Source organism: Heteronotia binoei, chromosome 8 (genome assembly GCF_032191835.1).
Source record: "Heteronotia binoei isolate CCM8104 ecotype False Entrance Well chromosome 8, APGP_CSIRO_Hbin_v1, whole genome shotgun sequence".
Classification (NCBI taxonomy): Eukaryota; Metazoa; Chordata; class Lepidosauria; order Squamata; family Gekkonidae; genus Heteronotia; species Heteronotia binoei.
The window spans coordinates 61,003,652-61,028,653 of record NC_083230.1 but is presented as its reverse complement, the minus strand read 5'-3'; the positions used below and the strand labels follow the sequence as shown (position 1 = coordinate 61,028,653).

The window sequence follows — 25,002 nt, the reverse complement described above, 5'->3', positions numbered from 1 at the left end:
ATGTCGCCATCGCTCTTGTAGAGTGTCCGCGAATAGGCCCAGGTAACGGCTTCTTTGCCAACAAATAACACAGTTTAATAGTCCCAGTGAGCCATTTTGAAAGCCGCTGAGACGAGATTCTGGAACCTAACTTAGGAGTAACATAAGACACAAAAAGATGCTGGTCCTTACGAAAAGTCTTGGAGCGACTCAAATAAAACAATAAGGCACGCTTAACATCTAGAGCATGCAACCGACGTTCCTCATCCGAGGAAGGTGTAGGATAAAACATGGGCAACCGAACTTCTAAGTTAAGATGGAACTGAGAAACCACCTTGGGGAGAAAGGAAATATCAGGAGCTAAGGACACTCCAGACTCCTGAAAAGCTAGATATGGGTAGTCACAATGCATAGCTGTGAGGTCCCCTGCACGGCGTGCTAATGTGATGGCGACCAAAAAAGCAGTCTTCCAAGATAGAAGCTGTAACAAGCATGTGGCCATTGGCTCAAAAGGACGCCGAGTCAGCCTGTCCAACACTAAAGTCAAATCCTACAACTGTGGGGGTGATCTCGATGGAGGATGAAGCCTAAGCAAACCCTTCAAAAATCTCTTAGAATGAGGGTGTGCAAAAACTGAATGCCCCTCAACTGGTTCATGGAACGCAGATATTGCTGCCAGATAAACTTTAATGGAAGAAAAAACAAGGCCAGCATCCACCAGAGATAACAAAAATTCAAAAATCACTGATAGTCCCACCCTTTGGGGTGAAACTGTAGCATCAACTAAAAACTGAAGAAACTTTCGCCACTTCCTATCATAGGAAGCGCAGGTAGACAGCTTCCTGCTATTCAGGAAAACGTATTGGACTCTGCTGGAGAACTCACAGGGTCGATGAACCACGCTGTCAGCTTCAGGTGGGGCACGTTGTGATGGAATACATGACCATCCTGAGCTGACAGAAGGTCCGGTTCTGCCGGAAACTGGTAGAAAACCCCCCTCGCCAGTTGGAGCAAGATCGGGAACCAGTTCTGCCGAGGCCATCAGGGAGTCACCAGGATGCAGCATCGTCTCTCTCTTGCGATCTTGTTGACAACTCTTGTCAACAGTGGCAGAGGTGGGAACAGATATAGGAACCGACCTTCCCACGGGAACAGTAGACCGTCTCCCAACGACTCTGGATCCATGCCCCCTCTGGAACAAAACAGAGGACACTTCTGGTTCTCGGCTGCGGCAAACACGTTTACCTGAGGATACCCCCAGAGCTGAAACATGGGTTGAAGAAAGCGCCACTGTATCTCCCACTCGTGCGGGGAAGCTGCACCCCTGCTCAGCGAGTCTGCTTGCAGACTGAGCACCCCTGGGAGGTGCGCAGCCTTCACAAAGATGTCATGGTCCAGGAACTCCGACCACAGTTCCAGTGCCAGCACACAGAGCCTTCAAGAGACTGTCCCACCCTGCCTGTTGATGTAACACAGGGCAGTAGTATTGTTTGTTAGCAGAGCAACAACTTTCCCCGCCACCATGGGGCGGAAGGATCGAAGAGCAAAGTGAACTGCCAGCAGTTCCAGGTAATTTATATGACAGTGAGTCAATGGTGAAGGCCAAGGGCCCCCCACACACAGAGCGTCCATGTGAGCCCCCCAACCCCACAAAGATGCATCTGTTGTGATTGTCACTGTTGGTGCAGGTAGGTGGAAGGGAGCTCCCTGACAAATGTTGTCCTTTGATTTCCACCACTGCAGTGTTTGAAGTGTCACAGGTGGAATTACAAACCTCTTTTGAGGTGAGTCTCTTAATGACCGAAACTGATGAAGAAACCAAAGTTACAACTACAGGCCTCTCATCCTCAACTTCGCAAAGAGCAGCACGCTTGTAGTCGCTGCCATCAGCCCCAGCATCCGCTGCAGCTGCTGTGCCGTGCCCCACTTTCGACTTTGTAGAAGTTTGACAAGGTTGACAATGTCCACCGCTCTCTGCTGAGGCAGAAAAGCGCGATGAAGGTTCATATCCAGCAAAGCCCCTATGAACTGAACTGTCCGTGATGGAGTGAGATGTGATTTCTCCAAATTGACCTTCAGACCTAAGGTGTGAAGAAGACAAAGAGTGGTGGCAATATGGTCTGACAAACTCTCTTTCGACTCCACCACAAGGAGCCAATCGTCGATGTATGGAAAAACGACTATCCCTTGAATCCAGAGGTGAGCAGCCACAATGCTTATCATCTTTGTGAACACCCGAGGTGCAATGGACAGACCGAACGGAAGGGCTTTGAACTGGAAGTGTTGAGAATCTACTGCAAACTGAAGGAAACGTCTGAATGCAGGATGGATGCTGACATGGAAGTAGGCATCCTTGAGGTCCAGCATTGCCATCCAGTCCCCTCGGTTGATGAGGGGCAGAATTGTTTGCAGAGTGGACATTCTGAAATTCTGGTACAGAATAAACTTGTTCAGATTTCGAAGGTCCATGATGGGTCTCAGACCCCCATCCCGCTTGGGAACCAGGAAGTAACGAGAGTAGAAGCCTCCCGTCCTGGCCTCCACCAGGACTCGTTCTATGGCTTGTTTCTGCAGGAGGTTGCTCACCTCCGCCAGCAGAGGTGGGGAAGAGGGTGTGGTGATTACCACAGATTGGTTCGGAATCTGAGCGAAGTCTATTTTGTAGCCTTCCGCGACGATGGAAAGTGCCCACCTGTCCGTAGAGATGGACTCCCAGGCCGACAGGAATGGGCAGAGGCGGATAGACGAAAAAGTGGGGATGGTGACGTGTGCTACTAGAAAGTCAAAGGCCCTGCTTTTGGGGGCGAGCGCCCTTGGACTTGCCAGTGGTCTGTGCTGAAGCGTATCATTTTCTATTGTTCCCCCTGTATGGGGACCTACTCTCAGGTTGGGCAGAGCAAGGTCTCCACTGCTGTTCCGGGGAGAACTTTTGATATGGTTTCTTGGACCAAGGTTTGTGCCACTGTTTTGGTTTAACAGTTCTGGAAGACGCCGGGACACCCAGGTTCCCGGAAGTTTTTATGCTCTTATCCATTTCCTGGAGAGCATTGTCAGTGGTCGAGCTGAAGAGGCCTTTGCCCTCGAAGGGCAGATCTTCCACGAAAGCCCAGGTATCTTGCTGGAGGGCCGTTGACCTAAGCCAGGAGTGGCGGCGGAGGCAGACGGCTGATGTGATCGTCTTTGCTGACACATCTACCATGTGCTTTGCTGCAGCCAGTTGTTGCTTGGCTACAGCAAAGCCTTCCTTCTGCAGCTTCTTCAAAGCAGACCTCTTCTCCTCGCTCAGGAAAGACAGGAGGGGGGTGAGTTGTTCCCACACCGAGTATTGGTATCTAGCCATGCAAGCAGCATAGTTAGATACCTTTACCCCTAGCGCTCCGGCAGAGTAAAACTTCCTCCCCACTTTGTCCAACTTCTTTCCCTCCTTTTCTGGTGGGGAAGAGTGAGTTTTGCGGGCCTTTGATGAGGAGGATATGACCACCGAATTTGGCTTCGGGTGCGTGAAAAGGAATTCGGCACCAGCCTCTTGGACACGGTACATGTGGTCCAATCTTCTGCAAAATCACAAGGAGGGTACCATTGGTACGGCGGGTAAGGGTAAGCGTAGGGAGAGGGCCACTGACGCTGATCCCACGGTGGCAGCGGTGGGAAGTGGTGAGCTATGGTAGATGGCTCCAGCTCTCTTCAACCCCTTGCCTGATCCAGTGGTGCCGATGGCTCCATTGGTGCTGACACCTCTACCTCCGCTCTCACTCCGATGCCTCGACCCGGAAGAGTGAGATCGCTGAGTAAGGTCGATCTCTTGCTCCGATGCTGGTAGATGCAACTGCTGCGAAGCACTGCCTCTCGACGCCGAAGGGCTACGATGCAGGGACACTAGGTGGAGTGGCCGACATCAATGTCGAGGCATCCTGAGAAGGGGAAGGAGTGCAGGACGATCTCTTCTTCCACTTCACCTTGGACTTTACCTTCTTCGGTGTGGATGATCGGGTCCCCGAGTCATCCCGATGCTTCTTAGCTGGGGTGTCCACTGACCCTTCAGATGGTCGTTTTGTGGAATGCCCGCGCTCGACCAGCATCTCGGTCCTGATCGGCAATGTATCGGCCGATGTGACCGTCGGGGCTGTGGCCTCTCCCATCGGTACCGATGGGCCTGATGCCATCTTCTGAGGATGATGTGCCGATTCCACCAACGCGGCCGAAAGTCTCGCCGCACGATTCTTGCGCGTTTGTTTGGAGAAACTCAGGCAGCAAGAATCGACATGATGGCCCTTGCCCAAACAGAGGAGACAGAGGGAGTGGCCATCAGGAGGGGCAATTTTCTTTCCACAGGAACGGCACCTCTTAAAAAAACCCCAAAGCCTTTCCATAGACGCCAAGGAAAAACCCACGCAGGAATAACTAACTACACTAAGAAGACAACAAACGGGCTATATACAACAAGAATAATAATCCGAAGATTACTTTACCGACCGGGGACACGAAAGGAGATCCTCTCAGCGCTGATCCCCGAATCGGTACCTAAAAAGCCCAGGATTTTTTTGAGCTCGGCACCAATGGGCATGCGCGGGCGTCCAGTGCGCATGCTTGCCGGCGCCAGCATGAGGATCCCGCCAGTTCCTTTCTGACCACTGCACTGCGAGGATCTCCTTTCATGTCCCCAGTCAGTAAAGTAATTCTTCTTGTTGTATATAGCCCGTTTGTTGTTTTCTTAGTGTAGTTAGTTAGTTGTTAGTGTTGTTAAAAAAAAATTGTTGGACTTTTGCCTGGTGCTGGCGAGCATGCGCACTGGGACGCCCGCACATGCCTGTTGGTGCCGAGCTCGAAAAAATCCTGTGCTTTTTAGGTACTGATTCGGGGATCGGCGCAGGCGCTCTATCCCATGAGTGTGAAGCACAGAGACCACGAAGAAGATTGCCAAATATTCCATACTCTGAATTTCTGAAAATATTTTTTCCTCAGCTGCTGTGTCATGGAATTGTAAAACTTCAAATTGAAATCCCTTGAGTTTAGACAGCAGTTTTGGATTTGGCACAAAAAATGAGTTAAGAGAAAACAGAAGGGGAGAGCTAAACATTAGCCGCTTCTATTTAAACTGCTGAAAAATGGTATGGTAGAACTAGACACAAGGACCGTATCAATTTATATAGAACTGGTGTTTGATGAGGATCCCCAAAAAGAAATGTTTTGTGTTATGCAACACCTCCTTAATTCTACTTTGGCTATTCCCACAAATCATTGCCTCTTGAAGTGAAAGAGCAGAAAAGCCTAGAGTACTCCATTTTAATTGGCTTAAACTATATCTCACAAAACTACTGAGCAGAGAAAGAAAGCTTGCACCTGTAAATTTCATTATTTCCTGCTCTCTCTCAAAGGATCTGAACTTAACCATTTCTTCTTTTTGCTAAAGTGACAAAGTAGATAAAGAGAACATTTCTAATATCTTAACAAACAGCGACATCTGTTCTCTCTTCATTCCCTCTATAGCAGGGGTGGCCAAACTTGCTTAATGTAAGAGCCACAAAGAACAAATGTCAGATGCTTGAGAGCCACAAGACATAAACATCAGATATTTGAGAGCAGGCAGGCAGGCAGGCAGGCAAATAAATAGATGGGGGAGGGAGGTGGAGGTGTTAAGGAAGCAACTTTAAGTTTAAATGCTGGCCTACAGAATGGTGGGGGCTTCGAGAACCACACAATATGTGTGAAAGAGCCACATGTCACTCCCGAGCCACAGTTTGGTCACCTTTGCCCTATAGCGAATCTGGTTCCTGGGCCAAACAGTAAAGCCCATAAAGTAAGATCAGACACGGATAAGGTAGGGGTTTCTGTATACTCACTGGGTTCATAGGTATACATTAAAATATTACTACATATCTATGTGGTATACATTAAAATATTACTACATATTCCCACCCACCCCCAGCCTTCTCTGTGCAACATTATCCCAAGAACACAGGCTAGACAGTGACAAAGGTTAGGGAAAGGAACTGGTCCTGTTCAACAAAGGCAACATACGGGTATTATCAGAGAAAGCAAGGTAGAAGGGGTGACTGTATTGTTCAGATTGAAGTCTTATACATACTTCCTTTCCTGACAGTACTTTAATGGATCACATTTTAAGCTTGCGGTAGAATATGGTATTGCTTCCGTGGAAAAGAGAAGCTGTCTCCCTGTCAAGTCCTGGGCAGTCGTTTATTCCTGCCTATGAATGCTTCTGCCTTGATTTTCTTCTTGCCTTAAGAATCAGAACTATAGAGTGGGAATGGGCTTTCATTCTGGGACCTCTCACAATCTGGTTTAGTTAATTTCTGAGCACATATAATTGAAACCATGACAAAAGAATCTACAATCAATCTAGTGGAAAAATATATATTTTTTTAATTTAAGAAAATTCAATATATGCTATTAGAAGGTCTGATTGTTCTTGATAAGTATAGTTCTTAGGATTAATACAATTCAGTAAATAAATGGAATTAGATAGCAATGTATTGCACAGAAAGCTACTGTAAAAAATTGGAAACTATCACACAAACAGTAATGATTTCTACCAAGTTACTTACATTACTTTCTAATAATTCATGCTTCTGTTATACATGCTATTATTATAATAGGTATCATAAGCTTAATGTATGGGAGCACAGCATTCTTGATCCACATAATATCCTGAAAAATTCTAAAAGTCAGTACAATCTAAAATACCAGCCTCTCAATTACTTCCCATTGACAGAACATCTGCAGATATAATGAGGCAACACATAAAAATAAATACATCAACAAAAATCCTCTGCCATGTAGCCAGTAGCAACAGCCTTTGCCACCTACAGGTTCTGGGGACATTTAAAGCTAGACATAAAGCTCACTCCCTAGTCCCTACCAGTTTTGCATGAAATTATGACTTGCAGTACTGTTACAAGTCCCAATCTGTTTCCGTGCAGGATGCCATGCTGGACAGTGAAGATACATAAAGTTGAAACTCCTTTGCTCAGAGCTGCCCTATGGAATAAGTAATACTTGATGCCCAAAATACATTGATTTTTAAAAAGCCCACAGTTTAACCAAAAAGGGTTGCAAACAGCGGACTGATAGGTATTCATTCCTTGGGATGGCTTGTGTTAATGTGGTAGCACATGCATTAGCTCCATTTACAAGAACTGCTGCTATGGATTAACATTCTCTACATGACCATACTACATGAATGGTTTTTGAACATATTAACCATCCCCTCCCCTACCCAGAATGAAGTACTTGCTACAAAGAGGCCCTTGAAAAATCCAATTTGTTTCAGTAGTTGTGCAGGAAGCATTTCTAGTAGAATGAGACCAGTTTCTTACATAAAACAGATAGACATTTCTTCTTCTTTTTACTCTTTTGTTCATTTGTATAGCACTACAGCAATAACAAATGTTTCCTTCAATACATTACTGAAGTGTCAGGATACTTCAAGAACTATTCAGATTCCAAACTTTTTTCATGCTGTGCAGTGACATGGTTCTTGAAGAGTGTCAGCCAATTTTATAACGGCAATAACTGACAAAATAAACTCTAACAGTTCCCAATGACAGTCACCAGCCCAAAGATAATCCCAGCATAATTCAAGCCTGAATGTAATTACAGACCAACCTGCCAATTTAATATCTCTCAGCATTTTATGAAATAACATTGAAGTCAATATTTTAAAAATATTTTACTTCAAAGTGTCATATAAATCCAGGCAAAAAGAAATTATTCCATACATGGTATCAAAAGCCATAGCCATTAGGATGATTTGAGATATATAAAAGCAGAGTGAAGTAAATGAAACAAGAAAAGACTACTGTGCATCATTTCTTAAATTATGACATCAAAGAATGCATTAGGTTAATGTGAAGGAAAAAAACCATTTTATATGTACATGGAAAGAATAAAATGAGCTGTTTACATTTCTGCCATAAACTTATGCCTACCTACTACAGTTGAACTTGGCCACAGTTCCCTGCTATAAATATATGATTAGTATAACACATATTATGTTAATCACTTTTGGAACATCCTTCTTCCAAGAAACTCAGTGCAACACTCACAAGAACCCTACGAGACAGAAGAAGTTGACAAAGGCTGGATATAATAAACAAACTACAGGTATGCACTTATTATGCCACTGATTCAAGACATACTGAGCAGCTGTGACTGGCCTTTGATGAGATCATAAACGAGGGAGTAACATAATGCATCACTAAAGCTTTGCCAGCCTACCGTCCCTTTCTCTAGTATCCCCTGCTGTGCCTCCAGTCCCTTGTGGCCCAGCATGTGCTCGTGTGTTAAGGAGAACAAAAGACACCATGACTCCTGTTTTTCCTCATAAATCAACACTGTCATTTGAAAAAAATAATAATTTTGCAGCAGGCCACATTAAACACTAGTCCCTGTCTGTTTAGTGTTGAAAAGCCAGACGGGGTGGCGGTGATCTGCCTCCCAAGAGGTCAAAAGGTGGCACCATCCTAAGCAGTTACACTCTTTTAAGTCCACTGATTTCAGCGGGTGTTGGTATAAAGTGTGACTGTGGGGTTTTCAAGGCAAGAGACAAACAGAAGTGGTTTGCCATTGCCTGCTGCTGTGTGGCAAGCATGGACTTTCATGATGGTTTCCTGTCCAAGTACTAACTAGAGCTAACCCTGCTTAGCTTCCAAGATCTTGATCAGATAGGGCTAGGCTAGCCAGGACCCTCCAGGTCAAGGTTCAATGGATTTAGGATATAATTTTGATGGCCACAAACCTAAATTCTCAATGAAAATCACCTGTTTTGTGGCTCTTGAGCTGAGGTTTGTGTGGTCTTAGCTGCAACAAACCTCCCATGACCCTTCATGTAGTCTTCGGAGGTTCAGGCAGTTTGTGGTGGTGGTGTCCATGCAGACACAGATCAGTTACAATCATCAAAGCAATGGGGGTCACTTCTGCTGCTCTGGAAACACCAATAGTGGCCCTCCAAAACTCAACAGGTAGTGCTGCCCACCAATATGAGAGCCCCCATTTTGCTCTATCGGCAGAGGCAGAGAGGGTAGGGAATTGGAAGTCATTCCTCAGTGTGAAAATAGTGGGGCTGGGAGTGTTTAGTGCTTATTCAGGGCTCTCAGATACCTGTCCTTCTGCTCATGCCAAGCAGGAGGGCTTACATTCATTGTTTCCTCGGCTTTGTGACAAACACTTTCCTGGGGGCACCTAAATTACAGACCCCCTAAATCCAATTCTCACCAAACTTGGAGGGCTGATAGAGGAGAGTCAGCTGGAGACTTGCTGCAAGTTTGGTGTCTCTAGTACACAGGTTCTACCACATCATGAAACTCACAAAGCATACCAATTTGGTAAATGGGAAGGTTTGTGTGGTCCCACAAACCAAAACAAACCTTGATTTTCTCAGTATGTGCCCATCCCTAATTGTAAGTTTGCTCCTTTTATGAGGAAGTAATGAAACCCAATCAAGTTATCCTAGGAAGAAGGCAAAAGGACTGACAGTTTGTATTTTATTTTTCTGATTCATCTACCATGATTAACTTAACATATCAATGGAATGCTTAATAACCATAAAACTGAACAGAATGTAAAGTACAGCAGCAGCAGTTCAGAGTTTTGCTAGCAATTTAGTTGTGTGTGAAATGTCTGTTTCTTCATAGCCACAACTGCATAGCACCTGGGGGATTTTATGGGATCAAATAACTTCACCAGTCCAAACCAGGCAAGGTTGTCCTATAAAACAATATACAAACAGATTAAAACATTTGACCCAAAATCTCTGAATCTGCAGTATGTTTGAATTTTGTAATTTTAAAATACCCCAACTTTCTGCAGTTATATGTAATAAATAAAAGAACTATTCTTCAGGCTCATGCAACTGTCCATCTATTGTATTTGATCACTATCACTAACTGATCACTATCTCCATATGGAGAGATCTTGTTTCACCAGTTTCTAACCAGTAGCCCAGCAACCAAGAATTCCTTTTCCCTGCCCTGCCTCATCTATTTTTCCTTGTGAATATGATATGAACAGGTACTTTTTGGTTTTTTGTAAATAATCTATTCAAATAGTATTTTTAATGCCAACTAGCTTTAAATCATGACTCTTACAACTGAATGACCCCTTTCAGCAAGTGCATATATGAGCATGCTGTTCCAGCAGCAAATTATAGAACTTCTAATGTGTGTTTGGTAGGCAGAAAGGATTTGTACATTACCTTCCATTACCTTCCCAGATAGTCCAAAGAATGATAGCATTAAGTAGGTGAGGTAACACCTGCATTTTTGAAAAAGGCAACAAAACTGGAAATTCTTCCGTTCTACTTTTACATTTTTAATACCATGGGAAGAATAATTTGTGCTTTGGGGCCTAAAATGCATTGGGATAGCTGTGATAGAAGGATGTGGTATAGCATTAAGTACACCAGCACAACAGATCAAAAATGTTATAAAAGCATCATAGGCCAGAATTCTAAAATTACTGCTTAATGTCAGGGATACACAGTTTTCAGTTGGACAAATAACAAAGATAAGTGCAGAACCCCCCTCCCCCTTTTGGAAATCCTGAAAATCCCTGGGCACAATTCAGACAACTGTATAGTGAACACTCCATGTGCAATGAGGCTTATGACTTATCCTTTTTCTCCTGCTCCACTTGATACTCCACCTTTGAAATCGGGGGTGGGGGGGAGGAGAAAACAGTCAGAAGTCCTGCTGTGTCCATGAGCAAGACCTTGCACTTGCTGAAAGGTTCATGACTTAAAGACAGCTTTTAAAAATACTATTTGAATAGATGATTTTACAAAGACCAAAGGGTACTTTATTATATATCATTTATTCCAATTTGACTTTAGATAGAATAAAGGATTTTTCTTTCCTCCTTTCAGAAAAAAATTGAATCCTTCAGATATAAATATCAGGAGTGCAAAAAAGCCATTCGCATCAATGGGTTCAGTATGAAAAAGGCTGTAAAACTGGTTTCAACTTCAGCCCAGAAAGGGGGATGAAAAATCACTTAAAAATGTTACTTGATCATTAATTCCATGTCAATATTGATACATTCTGCATAGGCTCACTACAATCAACTTTACATGCATGATGTTTCCATGGATGGAAGAGTGCAAAACAAGTGCCTGGGTTGCAAGAGGACTACTCTCCATTCAGTGTAAGAATCCCTGATCAGTGTGTGCTGTTTCAAAGTGCAGTAGATTTCCCATTCAATACCTTTTCTATGAACAAGTAGGTTTGCTTACATTGCATAAATTCATTCCTCCCCCCCCCCCCCTTTTAAAGTGCATACCATTTTTGGTGCAGGGTTGTATATGTGGTCAGCAACTGGGACACTGAGGGATTGTAAAGTTTTCTAAAATAATCCTGCATACTCTCCCGGACATTGATATGGGCAGTGTATGTGTGTGTGGGGGGAGGGGGGTCATCACCAAATACATGAACACAGACAATACTTAGAATTATTTTCAGGTATCTCCTTTTGTTGGATCACAACTGATAGCTATCTTTATATATTTAATTAAGATATTTCCAACTCCTATTTCCAAAAGGTCAAGGAAATCAACAATAAACAGATAAAATCACATTTTCACAACAAAAAATGAATCCAGAGAAAAACAACCTATTTAACTAATATAACACCACATGTAGAAAGTTTGAATAACTACTTTTCTGCCCACTTGTACATTCCCAGGCTTCCTCAGAAACAGCACATGTGCAATGTGTGAAGCAAATAATTGTGGAGATAGACAGCAGTATGGATAATGAAGCATTGATTCTCCAATCAATCTGGATCACATTTTTTTTCTGCCCACATGGTTAGGAAGGATTGGGTGGTTAAACACTATGCCAACAACACCTCCTCTCTATTGGATATGGATTATCAGCATGGTGTTTATGCAGACAATGTCTTAACCACATGGACGCGGATGTAAATGTTATTCCAAGCAATGTTGGAGTGATCATTGTGCTGAAAGTAAAGTGTATCCTAGGCAACATTTATCTTTAAGTATACCTGAGAAAGGCACAGACTATTGCTCATGCTTATACCAGACAAAATGATTTTGCATTGAACAAAACAGGCAGATTATAATATCAAAGTTACCAATAACACCTTTAAACACAATTCAAAACTAACAGTATATGAAATGTTTTGTAAGTGTGAATGTGTGGCCTTACTGAAAGCAGTAGTCAGCACAATGTGAAGGTTGTTTAGCACTTCAAGTATTAACAATTAAAATATCAGTTGGGGCTATGCAGTTTCTTTATTACTAGTAATTTACCAGGCAATTAAAAGAACATAAAAACTTTACTGCAACAGATTTGCCCAAAGTAAAAACATCTGCTGAACAATGTTTGGAGTGATTAAACATTTTAAAACTTTGGCTAATATATGTGATCTCTTTTAAAAAATGAAACCTAGACTAAAGAAGAAATGACTTTATCTGCTATTGAGTGAACAATTTACAGTATACCCATACAGTTTACATCACCTCACTCTAGTATCATACATCCAAGAATTACCTGTTCTGTGAGATAGCACAGACGATCCAGAAGTATCAATGCCTCTATGCAAGGTCCCAGAACAACTTTCAACTAAAAAAAAGGTTTAAACACCTATTAGGTCTAATGAAACTAATGCATTTTGCTATTGAAAATTGGTAAAAAAAAAAAAAGCCCTCTATCTCAAATCTTGGTTTCATTTTTTAAAATCTAGCTGAAACAGAAAGTTTACTTGAAAAGACAAATTATACAAACTGCAAATTTATTTTATCTTTAATGTCTCAATATTTTTAGTGGCACAAGAAAGTACATGGGCAACACTGCCCAATTCCTCTCTTGACTTCAGACTTATTCTGGGTTTTGGTCACCATGTGTATCCAGGATAGTTTTTTTTAGAGTCAAAAAGAACCATGCCTTTTATCTTATGCGGGCAGAACCATATGGTAAGACCAGGGCTTTTTTCCTAGGGGAACACAGCAGAACAGAGTTCTGGAATCTCTTCATGGAAACAAAATTCTCAAAAAACAAAATGTTTAGAAGATCATGAGGGGCATCCATATGTTTCTCCTTCATTTCCCTCTTGAGAGTTCTGGCACCACTTTTTCCAGAAAAAAAGCCCTGAGTAAGACTGAATTTGTTCATAATACACTGATGCAAATGTGATGCAAATCAAGTTATAATGTATCTATTAGCTACATTTTTTTGTCTCAAGATAGGTTTCCAGAGTGGCTCTTGGCACTGATACTGTATTATAGGGCAGACACTTTTCAGTTGTTTTTCACAAAAAGCAATTAAAGAAGTGGGTCATATTCTTGAGGAAAAACCAGCCCTTGCCAATTCTACTCTACTGGACATCTTCAGAAAATTAAGACAATAAAGATCAAAGATCAAAGACAGGGCAGCTATTACTCAGTAGCTTTGAGGTAGAACACAGAATGTAATACACATTACAAGTGGCAGAAGTCTTGTTAAAAAGGAATTAACAATGGAAGGTATTAAAAAGAACACTGGCAAAATAAATGCACAGAGACCAATATGGGTTCAAAAGAAGCCCGACATTTCCTCCAACATTTATTATATTTGAAAAATGGAACTCTGTATGTTCAATTTTTTATTTTACTGACACCTCATATAATTCTGAAGAGTATGCTCTGAATTCAGCTTTCATTTCTTTCTATTGAGAATATACCTCAACATAAACTGATCCACCCCTTCACAAGAGGTTTAACTTGGTTCAACTGTGGCCTAACATCAACATAAAGAACAACTCTTCCTGTGACTGTGGTTTTTACCATATTAAAAGCTTCCAGCTCATTCATTCTGTGCTTGTATTTTCCAAAGTACTCCATTATGAGGCTGTCAGAAATCTGCAACAGCAAGAAAATTGATGACAGCAATTACAACGTACCTGAGGCAAATGCTGGAATTATATTTCTATAATTAAAAAATACTTCAAAACTAACACATTTCATTTCACAATCAATATTTTTCTAAGTTACTGTAATGACTTTCAGTATAAATGTATTCACTTCAAAAATTGTTCATTTCTTACTTAACCTATGGTTTCTCTAGCTATATGTCTACTAAAAGCATGGCAAGCCCAAGAACTCTACTCAGTGAGACACACTACTCAATAAACATGTTTGAAATCAAACTATAAAAACATACAGAAGGTAAAATGGAGAATCTAGGCTATCTTCCTAGATTAGAGAACTTTTTATATCTGCTAAGGAGTTACACTGAAGACGCTTCCAATTTAGGCTAATATTTAGGCTGCTGGGATTGAGGCACAGAGTCCTATTTAAGTTCCAAAACTATAATGAAGCCTGCATGTTGTGGTTATTCCCAATGTTAAGACTCCCAGCTCATGTGGCATACTGGTTAGATTGTCAAGCAATGGCTTGGGATACCTGGGCTTTGGGCCTATCCAGGCCTTGACAAATCTTTGGATCTAGGAGCCAGCCCAAAAATTGAAGAACCAGATTTATTTTCACCAACCAAGACATTACCAGGTCTCTCTCCCTAATGTCACTAGAGCCCACCTTGTACTGGGTGAAAGTTTTTTCTGGAATTGCTGAGGTCTGTGAGTTCATTTTCATACTTGATTCCAACTTCCAGCCAGTGTTCTCCCTCAACTTTGTACTTAACTTCTCTTTCACGTATAATATGAATAAATGTTCCAAATAAAAAGTTGCAGGCTGCAATTCTATGCATATTTACCTCTGGGCTCAGTAACCTCCAAGTAAACAAGCAAATGATTGCTCTGGCAAGTCAAAAGAGGCTGGGGGTTGGGAGAATCCCTTCTGGCAGTGCAACCATATAGAGAGATACTTGAGTCTGATGCCATTAACTTCAGCAGACTTAGACTGGAGCAATTCTGCACAGGAATGTACTGTAAGCATCCTATATCTTCTGGAAATGTTCTAACCAAAGAAATCAGCTTTTTAAAAAACCTTTGCATGTTAAAAAGGTAGGCCCTCCCACTGGAAATATAAAAGCTGATAATTGGTTAAACTGCTGTCTTTCCTGACATCAGAGTTCACGGGTCACTTTTAGAAGGACTTTGTTGTCTCTGCGTTTGTCCTCTATTATTCATTTAGTGCATTTTATCCCACCGTTTTCTCTGAAGAATGCAAGGTCACATACATTTTTCCCTTCCTCCATGTTATCCTCATAACAAGGCTGCAAAGGAAATCAAACTGAGAGAGACCTACTCTCTACACATGCCTTCTACTCCTTTCAGTAGGGCTGCAAACACAGAGGTTTGGTACACATAGAAAATCTAGCAGCAACAGTCCAGTCTTCAGTCCTCTGGAGGGGGAGAAATGATGTTTTTGTCCCCTTTCCTCTTCCCCAATGCAGCTTCCCGACCAAGGAAAGGACTGTTTCCTCCAGCTCTCTGAATGCTGAAGGCTGCATGATCAATGAGCTCTTGGATGATAAAAAAACTCTTCAGGGCTTTTGATAATCAAGAGCTAAATGATCAGGAAGTTCCAGGCCTGTCAACTAAGGCTGAGCCTGCTGATTCGCCCACTTGCCCAGCAGATCTTTTAGTTGCCAGACTGCTGGGGGGGACATCCAAGCGGGAGCCAGAAGACATTTTCAAGCCACAATTGCAACCTGGTCAAGGCTTAGGCTAATCACTCTTTTTTTCAGCCTAAGCTACCACACAGGGCTGTTGTGAAGATAAAATGGAAGAGAAAACCCAGTATCTCACCTTCACATCCTTGGTAAGGGCAGGATTAAAATATGAGAGGAAGATAAATAGATACCACAGGATCAAGTGAAACTTCCTTATACTGAGTCAGACCACAGATCTATCAAGGTCAGTAATGCCTGCTCTGACTGGAAGTGGCTTTCCAAGGTCTCAGGTCAAGATCTTTCCACATCACTGTTTCTTTTAGTTAGAGATTAAACCTGAGACCTTCTGAATGCAAAACAGATGCTCTATCACTAAACCCTGGCTTAACAAGCAACAGACAAATATAGGCAGCTGGTGGGACATCACTCCTCTGAATGAAATGCAGAGTCTTAGAGAGAAGGGTAAGGGCTGGGAGCATGTGTAGATGTCTGTGTGTCCAGATCTCAAAACTTCTTTACAATGAAGATCATTTTAATGAAACTTTAAAAAGCAGAATACATGTTGGTTATCCAAGGAAAGGAAGGTTTCTAGTAGTCCTGCAACCACTTAAGTGCAACTGAAGGAGACTCATTCCCCTAAATTCTGACATCTTTAGAACACAGATACTTCTGAATATCTTGATCACAGTCTGGCAATGCAATGCTCACAGAAAAGAGGCTGCGGAAAATTGACTCTGACAGTGATGAAATGCCTGAAACAAAATCCCATATTTGACTCTGTATGCTTATCTGCCAGAGATGTTTTCCATCTCTTCCAACACCTTGATGATGCTGGGGATTTTCTGTTTGCTTATTCTAAAAAGCAGTCTGTAGTTTGTCAGGTGATTCTTGCAGACTTTACAGCTGTTAAAACTCCTTGTCAGATTAAACTGGAATTTGGCACTGTCATCACGCAAATTGTAGGTTGGTTTATATTTAAAGTACAGTTATCCTTTAAAGACAGCATTAATATACATGTTTATATAGCTATCATCATTAGCTTTGTGTAATCCCATTTTGACATCTGAACTGTATCTGCCTTTTTGCAGTTGGCTGGCAAATGTTCTTACTGCTTGATAATGCTTAAGATGGAGCTAACCATTTTCAAGTTAATAAAAAGTGGTGAAACTGAACCTTGAACAAAAAAAAATCCGACTGAAGTGTACAGTTTCTTTGGAATAGGCCTCAATGAACAAGGTAAGACTTACGTATGAGTCTCTGCTTTCACTTTTAAGAGCTTTCACCAATACAAATGGCATAATTCCCATCCACAAATTTGTTTCTGGTTCATTAATTGAGCAAATGTGTCAGATGACTTGAAATAAATGAGGCAGACGCTGCATGCACAGAACTACTTGATCAAAGTAATTAATGGTTCCATGTGTAGTTCTGTCCCAGCTGCAGGGACAGTAGCAGATGCAGTTAATCAGGTATCCACCTAAAGGCAACTGTCACTTCTCCACAAGAGCACATGCCAACAAAAGGTCACTTTCTTCTAAATTTTGAGTTTAGTGTCACCTTTAAGACCAAGGTATGAATAATCATACCTTGAATAAAACTTTTGCAGTCTTAAAGGTGCCACTGAACTCAAACTTTGTTCTATTGCTCCAGACCAACATGGCTGCCCACCTGGATCTTTCTTCTAAATTGTCTGCTTTCCTTAAATGCTCCTTTTCCAGCTTGGAAACTAAATCAAATTGTCCCCAAACTTTCAAGTGAAGCCCTACTTTATGTTTTTATCTCTCAAATTCTTCAGCAACCTACCTTAAACTTTGTTTATAAGAACATAAGAGAAGCCATTTTGGACCAGCTCTATGGCCCATCCAATCCAATACTCTGTGTTGCACAGCAGCCAAAACTCAGGCACTGTCAGGAGGTCCACCAGGAGAGAGAGTTCTATTTACTCCATTTTAGTAGCCTTCATCACTTCCTTATTATTTTAGCTGTTAAGTTGCCTTTTATAGTCTTAATTATTTTACTGCTTAACTTTGCTAGCATCTTCTGAGTGGTGCTGAATCAGTGGGATGGATCCAACCATCTTCCAAAGAGCTCTCCTCCAACCTGCGGCTCTCCCTTCAAGAGAAGAGCCACTTAGGTTGGAAGAAGGCTCCTGAGGCTGTAGAACCATGGCGAAAGGCAGGACATAAATGTTTTAATAAACAATAGAAGTAAATAAATAGAAGGCTTTGCACTTTGCTCAGTGGAGTGGTAGGATGGAGGTAGGATCCACCCAACTGTTTCTGATACATATCCAATGCAAGTCTTTGTTTTTAAATAGCCTTTTAGGTGCTCCTTTTTAGTTTCCATATAACTAGTCCCTTAATTTTTTAAAGTAACTTCTCTACACAAATTAAATTGGCTTATATCCAAGCTCACTCTGTGAAGTGGTTTTCAGATCACAACCACTGGGCTTCCTTCTATGTAAAAGTAAACTGATTAAAAGAATAACTCTTGCATATTTCTTTAGAAATGGAAGCTGGTTAAAACAAAATGCCAGCACTAACAAGCACACATATAGTCACAATACAAATAGGAAGATATTCTATATTAGTCAAAAAAGTGGAAAGAATATAAAGATACATTTCAGACAACAGGATGATCTAGTGTGAGAACCAGTGTGGTGTGGTGTAATGGTTAGAAGTGCTGGACTAGTATCTGGGAGATTTGGGTTCAAATCCCCACTTGTGCCATGGAAGTTTGCTGGGTGACCTTGGGTCAGTTATACTCTCTCATCCTAACCTACCTCAGAGGGTTGTTGTGAAGATAAAATGGAGGCAAAGAGAACAGTGTAGGCCGTTGTGGATCCTCATTGGGGAGAAAGGTGGGGTACAAATGAAGAAAATAAATAAATAATCCCCAGATCTCCCTACAGCATTACCTGTGAAAATCAGCTGAGTTTTATTTTTCAGAAATGAAATATTTTGGAGAACAGCAAGGTTACATAATCAATTACATCTGTCCTTGACCCCTTCCAGTCCAGCTTCCGCCCGGGTCACAGGACGGAGACTACCCTGGTCACCCTCACAGATGACCTCAAAAGACACCTGGATCAAGGCAGGTCAGTGCTGCTAATAATTTAGATCTTTCAGCAGCATTTGACACGGTCAATTACGATCTAATGACCCACCACCTTGCCAACGCTAGAGTCCAGGGGGTGGCCTTACAGTGGTTTTCCTCCTTTCTCCATGGTCGGGAACAAAGGGTGGCAGTCGGTGAGCAGACCTCCCTGCATCATCTTCTAGAGCGTGGTGTGCCGCAGGGAGCTGGTCTCTCAACAACAAAGTTTAACATCTATATGTGCCCCCTTGGCCAGATTGCCAGAGGTTTTGGGCTGGGTTGTCACCAGTATGCAGATGACACCCAGCTCTACCTGTTGATGGATGGCCACCCAGACTCTACCCCAGATCTTCTAACCAGGGCGTTGGAAGCAGTGGCTTGTTGGTTGCAACTGAGCCGGCTGAAGCTTAATCCAACCAAGACGGAGGTCCTGTACATGAACAGTGGGGGGCTAAGATCGGGCATCCGGCTCCCCACCCTGGATGCTGCATCTCTTGTGCCAGCCCAGGAGGTGAGGAATTTGGGTGTGATACTGGATGCCTCCCTCTCTATGGAGGCCCAGATCACAGCTACTGCATGATCCGCCTTTTACCATCTTTGGCAGGTCAAGCAACTAGCACTCTATCTGGCTCCTTGGGACTTCGCTACAGTGATCCATGCAACAGTCACTTCCAGGCTGGACTTCTGTAACTCGCTCTACGAAGGCTTGCCCTTGAGGCTGACCCAGAAACTTCAGCTGGGGCAGAATGCGGCAGCACAATTGCTGACTGAATCGCCTGTATGGGCAAGCAGTCAGCTGATGTTGTGCAGTTTTCACTGGCTACCAATTGAGTACTGGATCCACTTCAAGGTTTTAGTATTGACATTCGAAGCCTTGTGCAGCCTGGGACCAACATACCTGCGGGACTGTCTCTCCCCATATGAGCCCCGGAGGCCATTACGATTGGCCAGCCAATACCTTCTGACCATCCCTGGCCCAAAGGACGTCCGTTTTGCCTTGATCAGGGCCAGGGCTTTTTTGGCCCTGGCCCCACCCTGGTGGAACCAGCTCCCTATAGAGGTTCAGGCTGTGCTGGATCTGTTAGCATTCCGGAGGGCCTGTAAGACAGAGCTGTTCCGCCAGGCCTATGGCTGAGGCAGGCGGATGTCCTTATCTTATCTTATTATACCATCAAACTGGCCTCCCAGCACTGCTTTTTAAATCGGGCCAATGCAGTTGACATCTTTGGACACCTAAAATTGCACTTAAATGATGTGTCCACACCATTCCATGCCTCTCTAAATCTAAATCTACCCTGAGCTAATGGCTTAACAAGTTTAAATTTTAATCTGTTTTAATTGTTTGATTGCTCTACTATTTATTTGTTGGCTGTTTTACTGTTGGTTTGATTGTTTTATTGTGCTGGAACCCGCCCTGATCCCATTACGGGAAAGGGAAAGCTATAAATTAACAGAAATAAATAAATAAATTTACCTAATGAAGGCAACAGTGCTAATTATGTGTTCACACCATTAAACAGCGCAACATTTAAGGATGCTTACACAGTGTCATGATATCTAGCATACCAAGTATACTTGGAAATTGTGAAAACCTGGTTCTGTTTTATAATGCAAATCTATGCTGGATTATTACATTTAAACAGGGCTTTCTTTGTAGAAAAAGCCCAGCAGGAACTAATTTGCATATTAGACCACACCCACTGACATCATCATTGTTTCCCAAGGGGTTTTTTGGTAGTAAAAGCCCAACAGGAACTCATTTGTATATCAAGCCACACACCCTGCTACCAAGCCAGCCGGAACTGCGTTTCTGTGTATTCCTGCTCAAAAAAAGCCCTGTATTTTAAAAAGAATCTCTTTCCAATGATAAAATGCAAATTAATCTAACAAAAGATACACATTACCTATTCTGCAAACAAGAGATGAGATCAGATCAATCAAAAAGAAATAAAATTAGATTAAAGCAAGGAGTTAGATTCCCAGAGATCATAGTAAAATTGGCATGTTAGGTCAAACATACTAGTAGATCAGATTGTGAACTGCTACAAACTGCCTTTTTAAACTCCAGTTTGCACAGGAATATGTAATCAGAGCATAGAGGCGCTACCCTATTGTTGGTTTCCCTTCACAACTGGTAATTCAGAGGTACAACATGCCAATGAGAGACAAACTGTGCTGAATCAGACAGAGCATGTTGTACAGCCCACCTGCAGGTCTATAAAGAGGCAGTGATGAAAGTGGCAGAGGAGAAAGTTTTCTTCACCACATCAGCAGAGTCTCATCCAGCAAAATTGTTCAGGGTGGTTTGAGGTCAGTAAAGATGTAGATGCAAAACACTGGATGATGACAAGAATTCTGATCGTCATTGTGATGCTTTAGCTACATTAACTGCTGATTTGTCCTGGTTCAGTGTTTCAGGTATTGGGCGCTTACTGTTGCCAGTATTGTTTGGACAGGTTATGACTGCTTTCTCTAGACTGATGTAGATATGGTTTGCGGTACTGTGAGCCCTTAAATCGAAAAACAGATTCGTTCACTTCCAGGCTACATTGGGATTGTCAGTATCTTGGCAGGGGAATTTCCCTAAACTCAAGTTTGTGATAATAAAACCTTTATTTAAAAAGCTTTCCCTTGTAAAGGATGATTTGGCCAGTTACACATTGAAATTAAACCTATAATTGTACGGCAAGGTCATGAACTGGATAGTGGCAGAACAACTCAAGGTATACCATCTCCCTTGGACCTTTTTCATTCTGGCTTTAAGCCTGATTAAGGGATGGTGATAGCATTAGTCACACCTAACAAGGATCTCAGAACACAGATGGACAAGGTCCTATCCTGTCAATTTTCTTAGGTCAGTCAATGGCCTTTGGCATCTGTGGACCCATCCATTTTATTACACTGATTTAAGAAGAGGACAGGGATTACATCCATTGTACTCTGATGATTTCGATTTTTCTTTTTATCTTTTAGGACATAGTTTATATTGGAGATGCAAAACCAGTTGCCTTTAGTAGGGGAGTGATCTTGTTGTTAATGGTCTGAAATTGTCAATGCCTGAGCATGTAAAAAAGGCTTGGTTTGTTTTCAGACCCCCTGTTGTATTCTTACACTTTTATATCTATTACACTGAACTGGTTACAGGTCTGCTTCTGGATTCAGTTCAAGGTTTCTATAACTTGTGGTCTGCATATCTAAAGTGCAACCTCTCTTAGTATGATCTCATGTGTTGTCTTACATTTGGCCATCAAACCTTTACAACTGTCCCACTATCAAGGGTAGTCCAAGTAGAATAAATCAGAAATCAGACAATTTTCAGTAGCTGCTCTCTCATTATGGAACAGCACCTGATATTGTCATATCTCTTAAATTCTGGCCTTGTTAAGAGTCTTGTAAGGATCAGTTATTTTGGATGGGTTTTTCTTAAATTATTACTGGAAAATCTCTGGATATTGTTGAAATTTTCTTGTTTCAGCAACAGAGCTCCATTAGCAAATAATCCGTTCAAATGTATGTGTAGTTTACAAATATGAGTTATATGGATCAATATATGTTGAGCAATCAGCTACATACCTTTAACTCATCAAGTTCAAGCTTTTTTAAGGATTTTCTAACATAATCAAGGAACGAAGATGATTTAGAAAATACTTTTCCAATATTTCGGTCACTGAAACAATAAATAAATCTTGTTATAGTAAATGACTAAAAATATTAACAGCTCACAGAACACATATCTTCCAAAAGACATTAGTGACAAGTTGAGGCCATAAGATAACTTTTACTTAACATTTATAAATTATTTCATTATGTTTTAGCACAAATCAAATAAGATACACACAATAAACACCCAAAGCTGAAAACATAGTAGACATGTTTTACCTAAATATTATATTTGCATTTTGAAAATATATGATCAAATAATACGCTGATGTGTTTTGAAAAAGTTGTACATCTATAAATGCTCTTTCCAATTACCATTTTTCAAATTATCAAGTTTATATATCACATTTCTGCTAAGTAACATCTTAGACAGCTTTCAAGACAAAAAAGCCAATATAGAAACATAAACAGCAATGAAAAGCAGTAGCAATTGAAACAGTAATTAAACTAAAACTAGGAAGAACTGCAGCACAGGGTGAACATGGAAGGAAGCATAGGTACCAGGGGCTTAGGGAGATAAGAAGACTGCCAGAGAGGAATGCCCTGTTTCAAAGTAAATGTCATCTAACTGACAAAGCCAAAAAAACCACCTGGAAAAGGAACTCCAATCATTATCTTGACTAGGGAGCAAGCTCACATGGAACATGATAGTCCTTCAGATACCAGGGTCACATAATGTTCAGGGCTTCAAAAGGTCAAACTTTGAATTGTTTTCACAAACTAGAAGCTGATGAAGAACAGATACCAAAGTGCAGGATTTCCAGCATTACTTTCTGGAATTAATCTGCGCAGTAGGAGTGTACCTAGTTCTCAATCTGGACAGGAAGATATCCTGTTTTAGCTGAGGGCCTCCTCTCACAAGCTGAATGCTTGTGAGAGGAGGCCCTACAGAGACGGGTAAAAAGGTAAAGGTAGTCCCCTGTGCAAGCATCAGTTGTTTCCAACTCTGGAATGACGTTGCTCTCACAACGTTTTCACAGCAGACTTTTTATGGGGTGGTTTGCCACTGCCTTCCCCAGTCATCTACACTTTCCCCCCAGCAAGGTGGGTACTCATTTTACTGACCTTGGAAGGAAGGTTGAGTCAACCTGAGCCGGCCACCTGAAACCAGTTTCTGCCGGGATCGAACTCAGGTCATGAGCAGAGCTTAGGACTGCAGTACTGCAGCTTTACCACACTGCGCCACGGGGCTCTTAACAGAGACCGGTAGCCAGAGAAAATGTATAGCTTAGATTACACAAATGTCATATATACTTGGGTGCATTTGTATCTGAATTAAAGTGAATAGAAAGAGCTGAGGATTGGTAGATCTAGCAGAGGTCTGTGCCAAGTCTACCTCAGACATGAAATACTTTGGTGATTTTGTCTAAGTCTCTTTCTCTCCAACATAATTCTTTGTTTACAACAAACGAACAATAATGACGTATCTTACTATTGCAAAGAAATACATTAACTGCTGTTATCATTTATATGAAGATGACACCCAGCTCTATCTGCTGATGAATGGCTGCCTGGATTCGGCCCCAAAGGAACTGGGTAGGACATTGCAAGCCGTGGCCGGTTGGTTGTAACAGAGCTGGCTGAAATTGAATCCATCGAAGACGGAGGTTCTGTGCCTAGGTTACAGTGGGCTGGGATCAGAGATCAGGCTCCCATCCTTTGATGGCGCTCCATTGAAGCCCACGTTGAGGGTGAAGAGCTTGGGGGTATTTCTGGATGCCTCTCTGACTATGGAGGCCCAGGTTACCACCACTGCCAGATCGGCCTTCTTCCATCTAAGGTGGGTCAGACAGTTGGTTCCGTATCTTGCCCCCCATGACCTGTCCACAGTGACCCATGCGATGGTCACTTCCAGGCTAGATTATTGTAACTCTCTCTATGTGGGGCTGCCCTTGACCCTCCTCTGGAAACTCCAGCTGGTGCAGAATGCTGTGCAGATGTTGACATTGTCACCTATATGGGCATGGATCTATTCTGTGCTGCATGAACTGCACTGGCTACCCACTGAGTACTGGATCCAGTTCAAAGTGTTGGTAGTTACATTTAAAGCCTTATACGGCCAGTGGCCAGAATACCCACGTGACCGCTTCTCCCTGGATGAGCCCCGTAGATCTTTATGATCAGCAACCCAAGAACTTCAGATGATACCCAGCCCCAGGGACATCCATATGGGCTTGATGAGGGCCAGGTAGAATGAGCTCCCCCAGGAGATCCAGGCCCTGCGGGATCTGTTTCAATTCCACAGAGCGTGTAAAACAGAGCTCTTTTGGCAGGCTTTCAGCTGAGGCAGTGGACGTCACTTGTTACCGGCCTCCCCCCTTCATTCCATCCCAGTGCTATAAGACCTGCTGGACCTGGACAACGGGCCATGTCTGTGAGGCAGTTTGCCATTTTAGTACCTATTATTACTCTGTAATTTTAGATTTTATCTATTTTAAATTGGGTTTTTTGCTGTTGATTGTTTTTATGATGCAACCCACTCTGAGCCTGTTCTTTGGGAAGGGCAGGCTAAAAAAAAATCAAATAAATAAATAAATAAATAAAATACTTAGTCACAATAGATATCATCATTCATGGTTTTGCTTGATTTCAGCTGCTTTTCAAGCACTATTACACATACCATTTTCAAGAATGAAGGACTCTGCTTCCTAAGCTTTGTACAGAAAAAACACCATATAATTCA

General features: G+C 42.1%; 1 protein-coding gene across 1 annotated transcript in view; it reads right to left on the bottom strand.

The window, feature by feature from the left end:
• Positions 1 to 9,465: 9,465 nt before the first annotated feature.
• Positions 9,466 to 25,002, bottom strand: part of METTL25 (methyltransferase like 25) — a 72,293-nt gene continuing 56,756 nt past the window's right edge. The window contains exons 9-12 of the mRNA XM_060245142.1: positions 22,233 to 22,326; positions 13,775 to 13,849; positions 12,504 to 12,575; positions 9,466 to 9,702 (exon numbers count right to left, since the gene is read on the bottom strand). Of these exons, the coding sequence (XP_060101125.1) occupies positions 9,589 to 9,702; positions 12,504 to 12,575; positions 13,775 to 13,849; positions 22,233 to 22,326 (355 nt within the window). The 3' untranslated portion in view covers positions 9,466 to 9,588. The remainder of the gene's footprint in view (positions 9,703 to 12,503; positions 12,576 to 13,774; positions 13,850 to 22,232; positions 22,327 to 25,002) is intronic.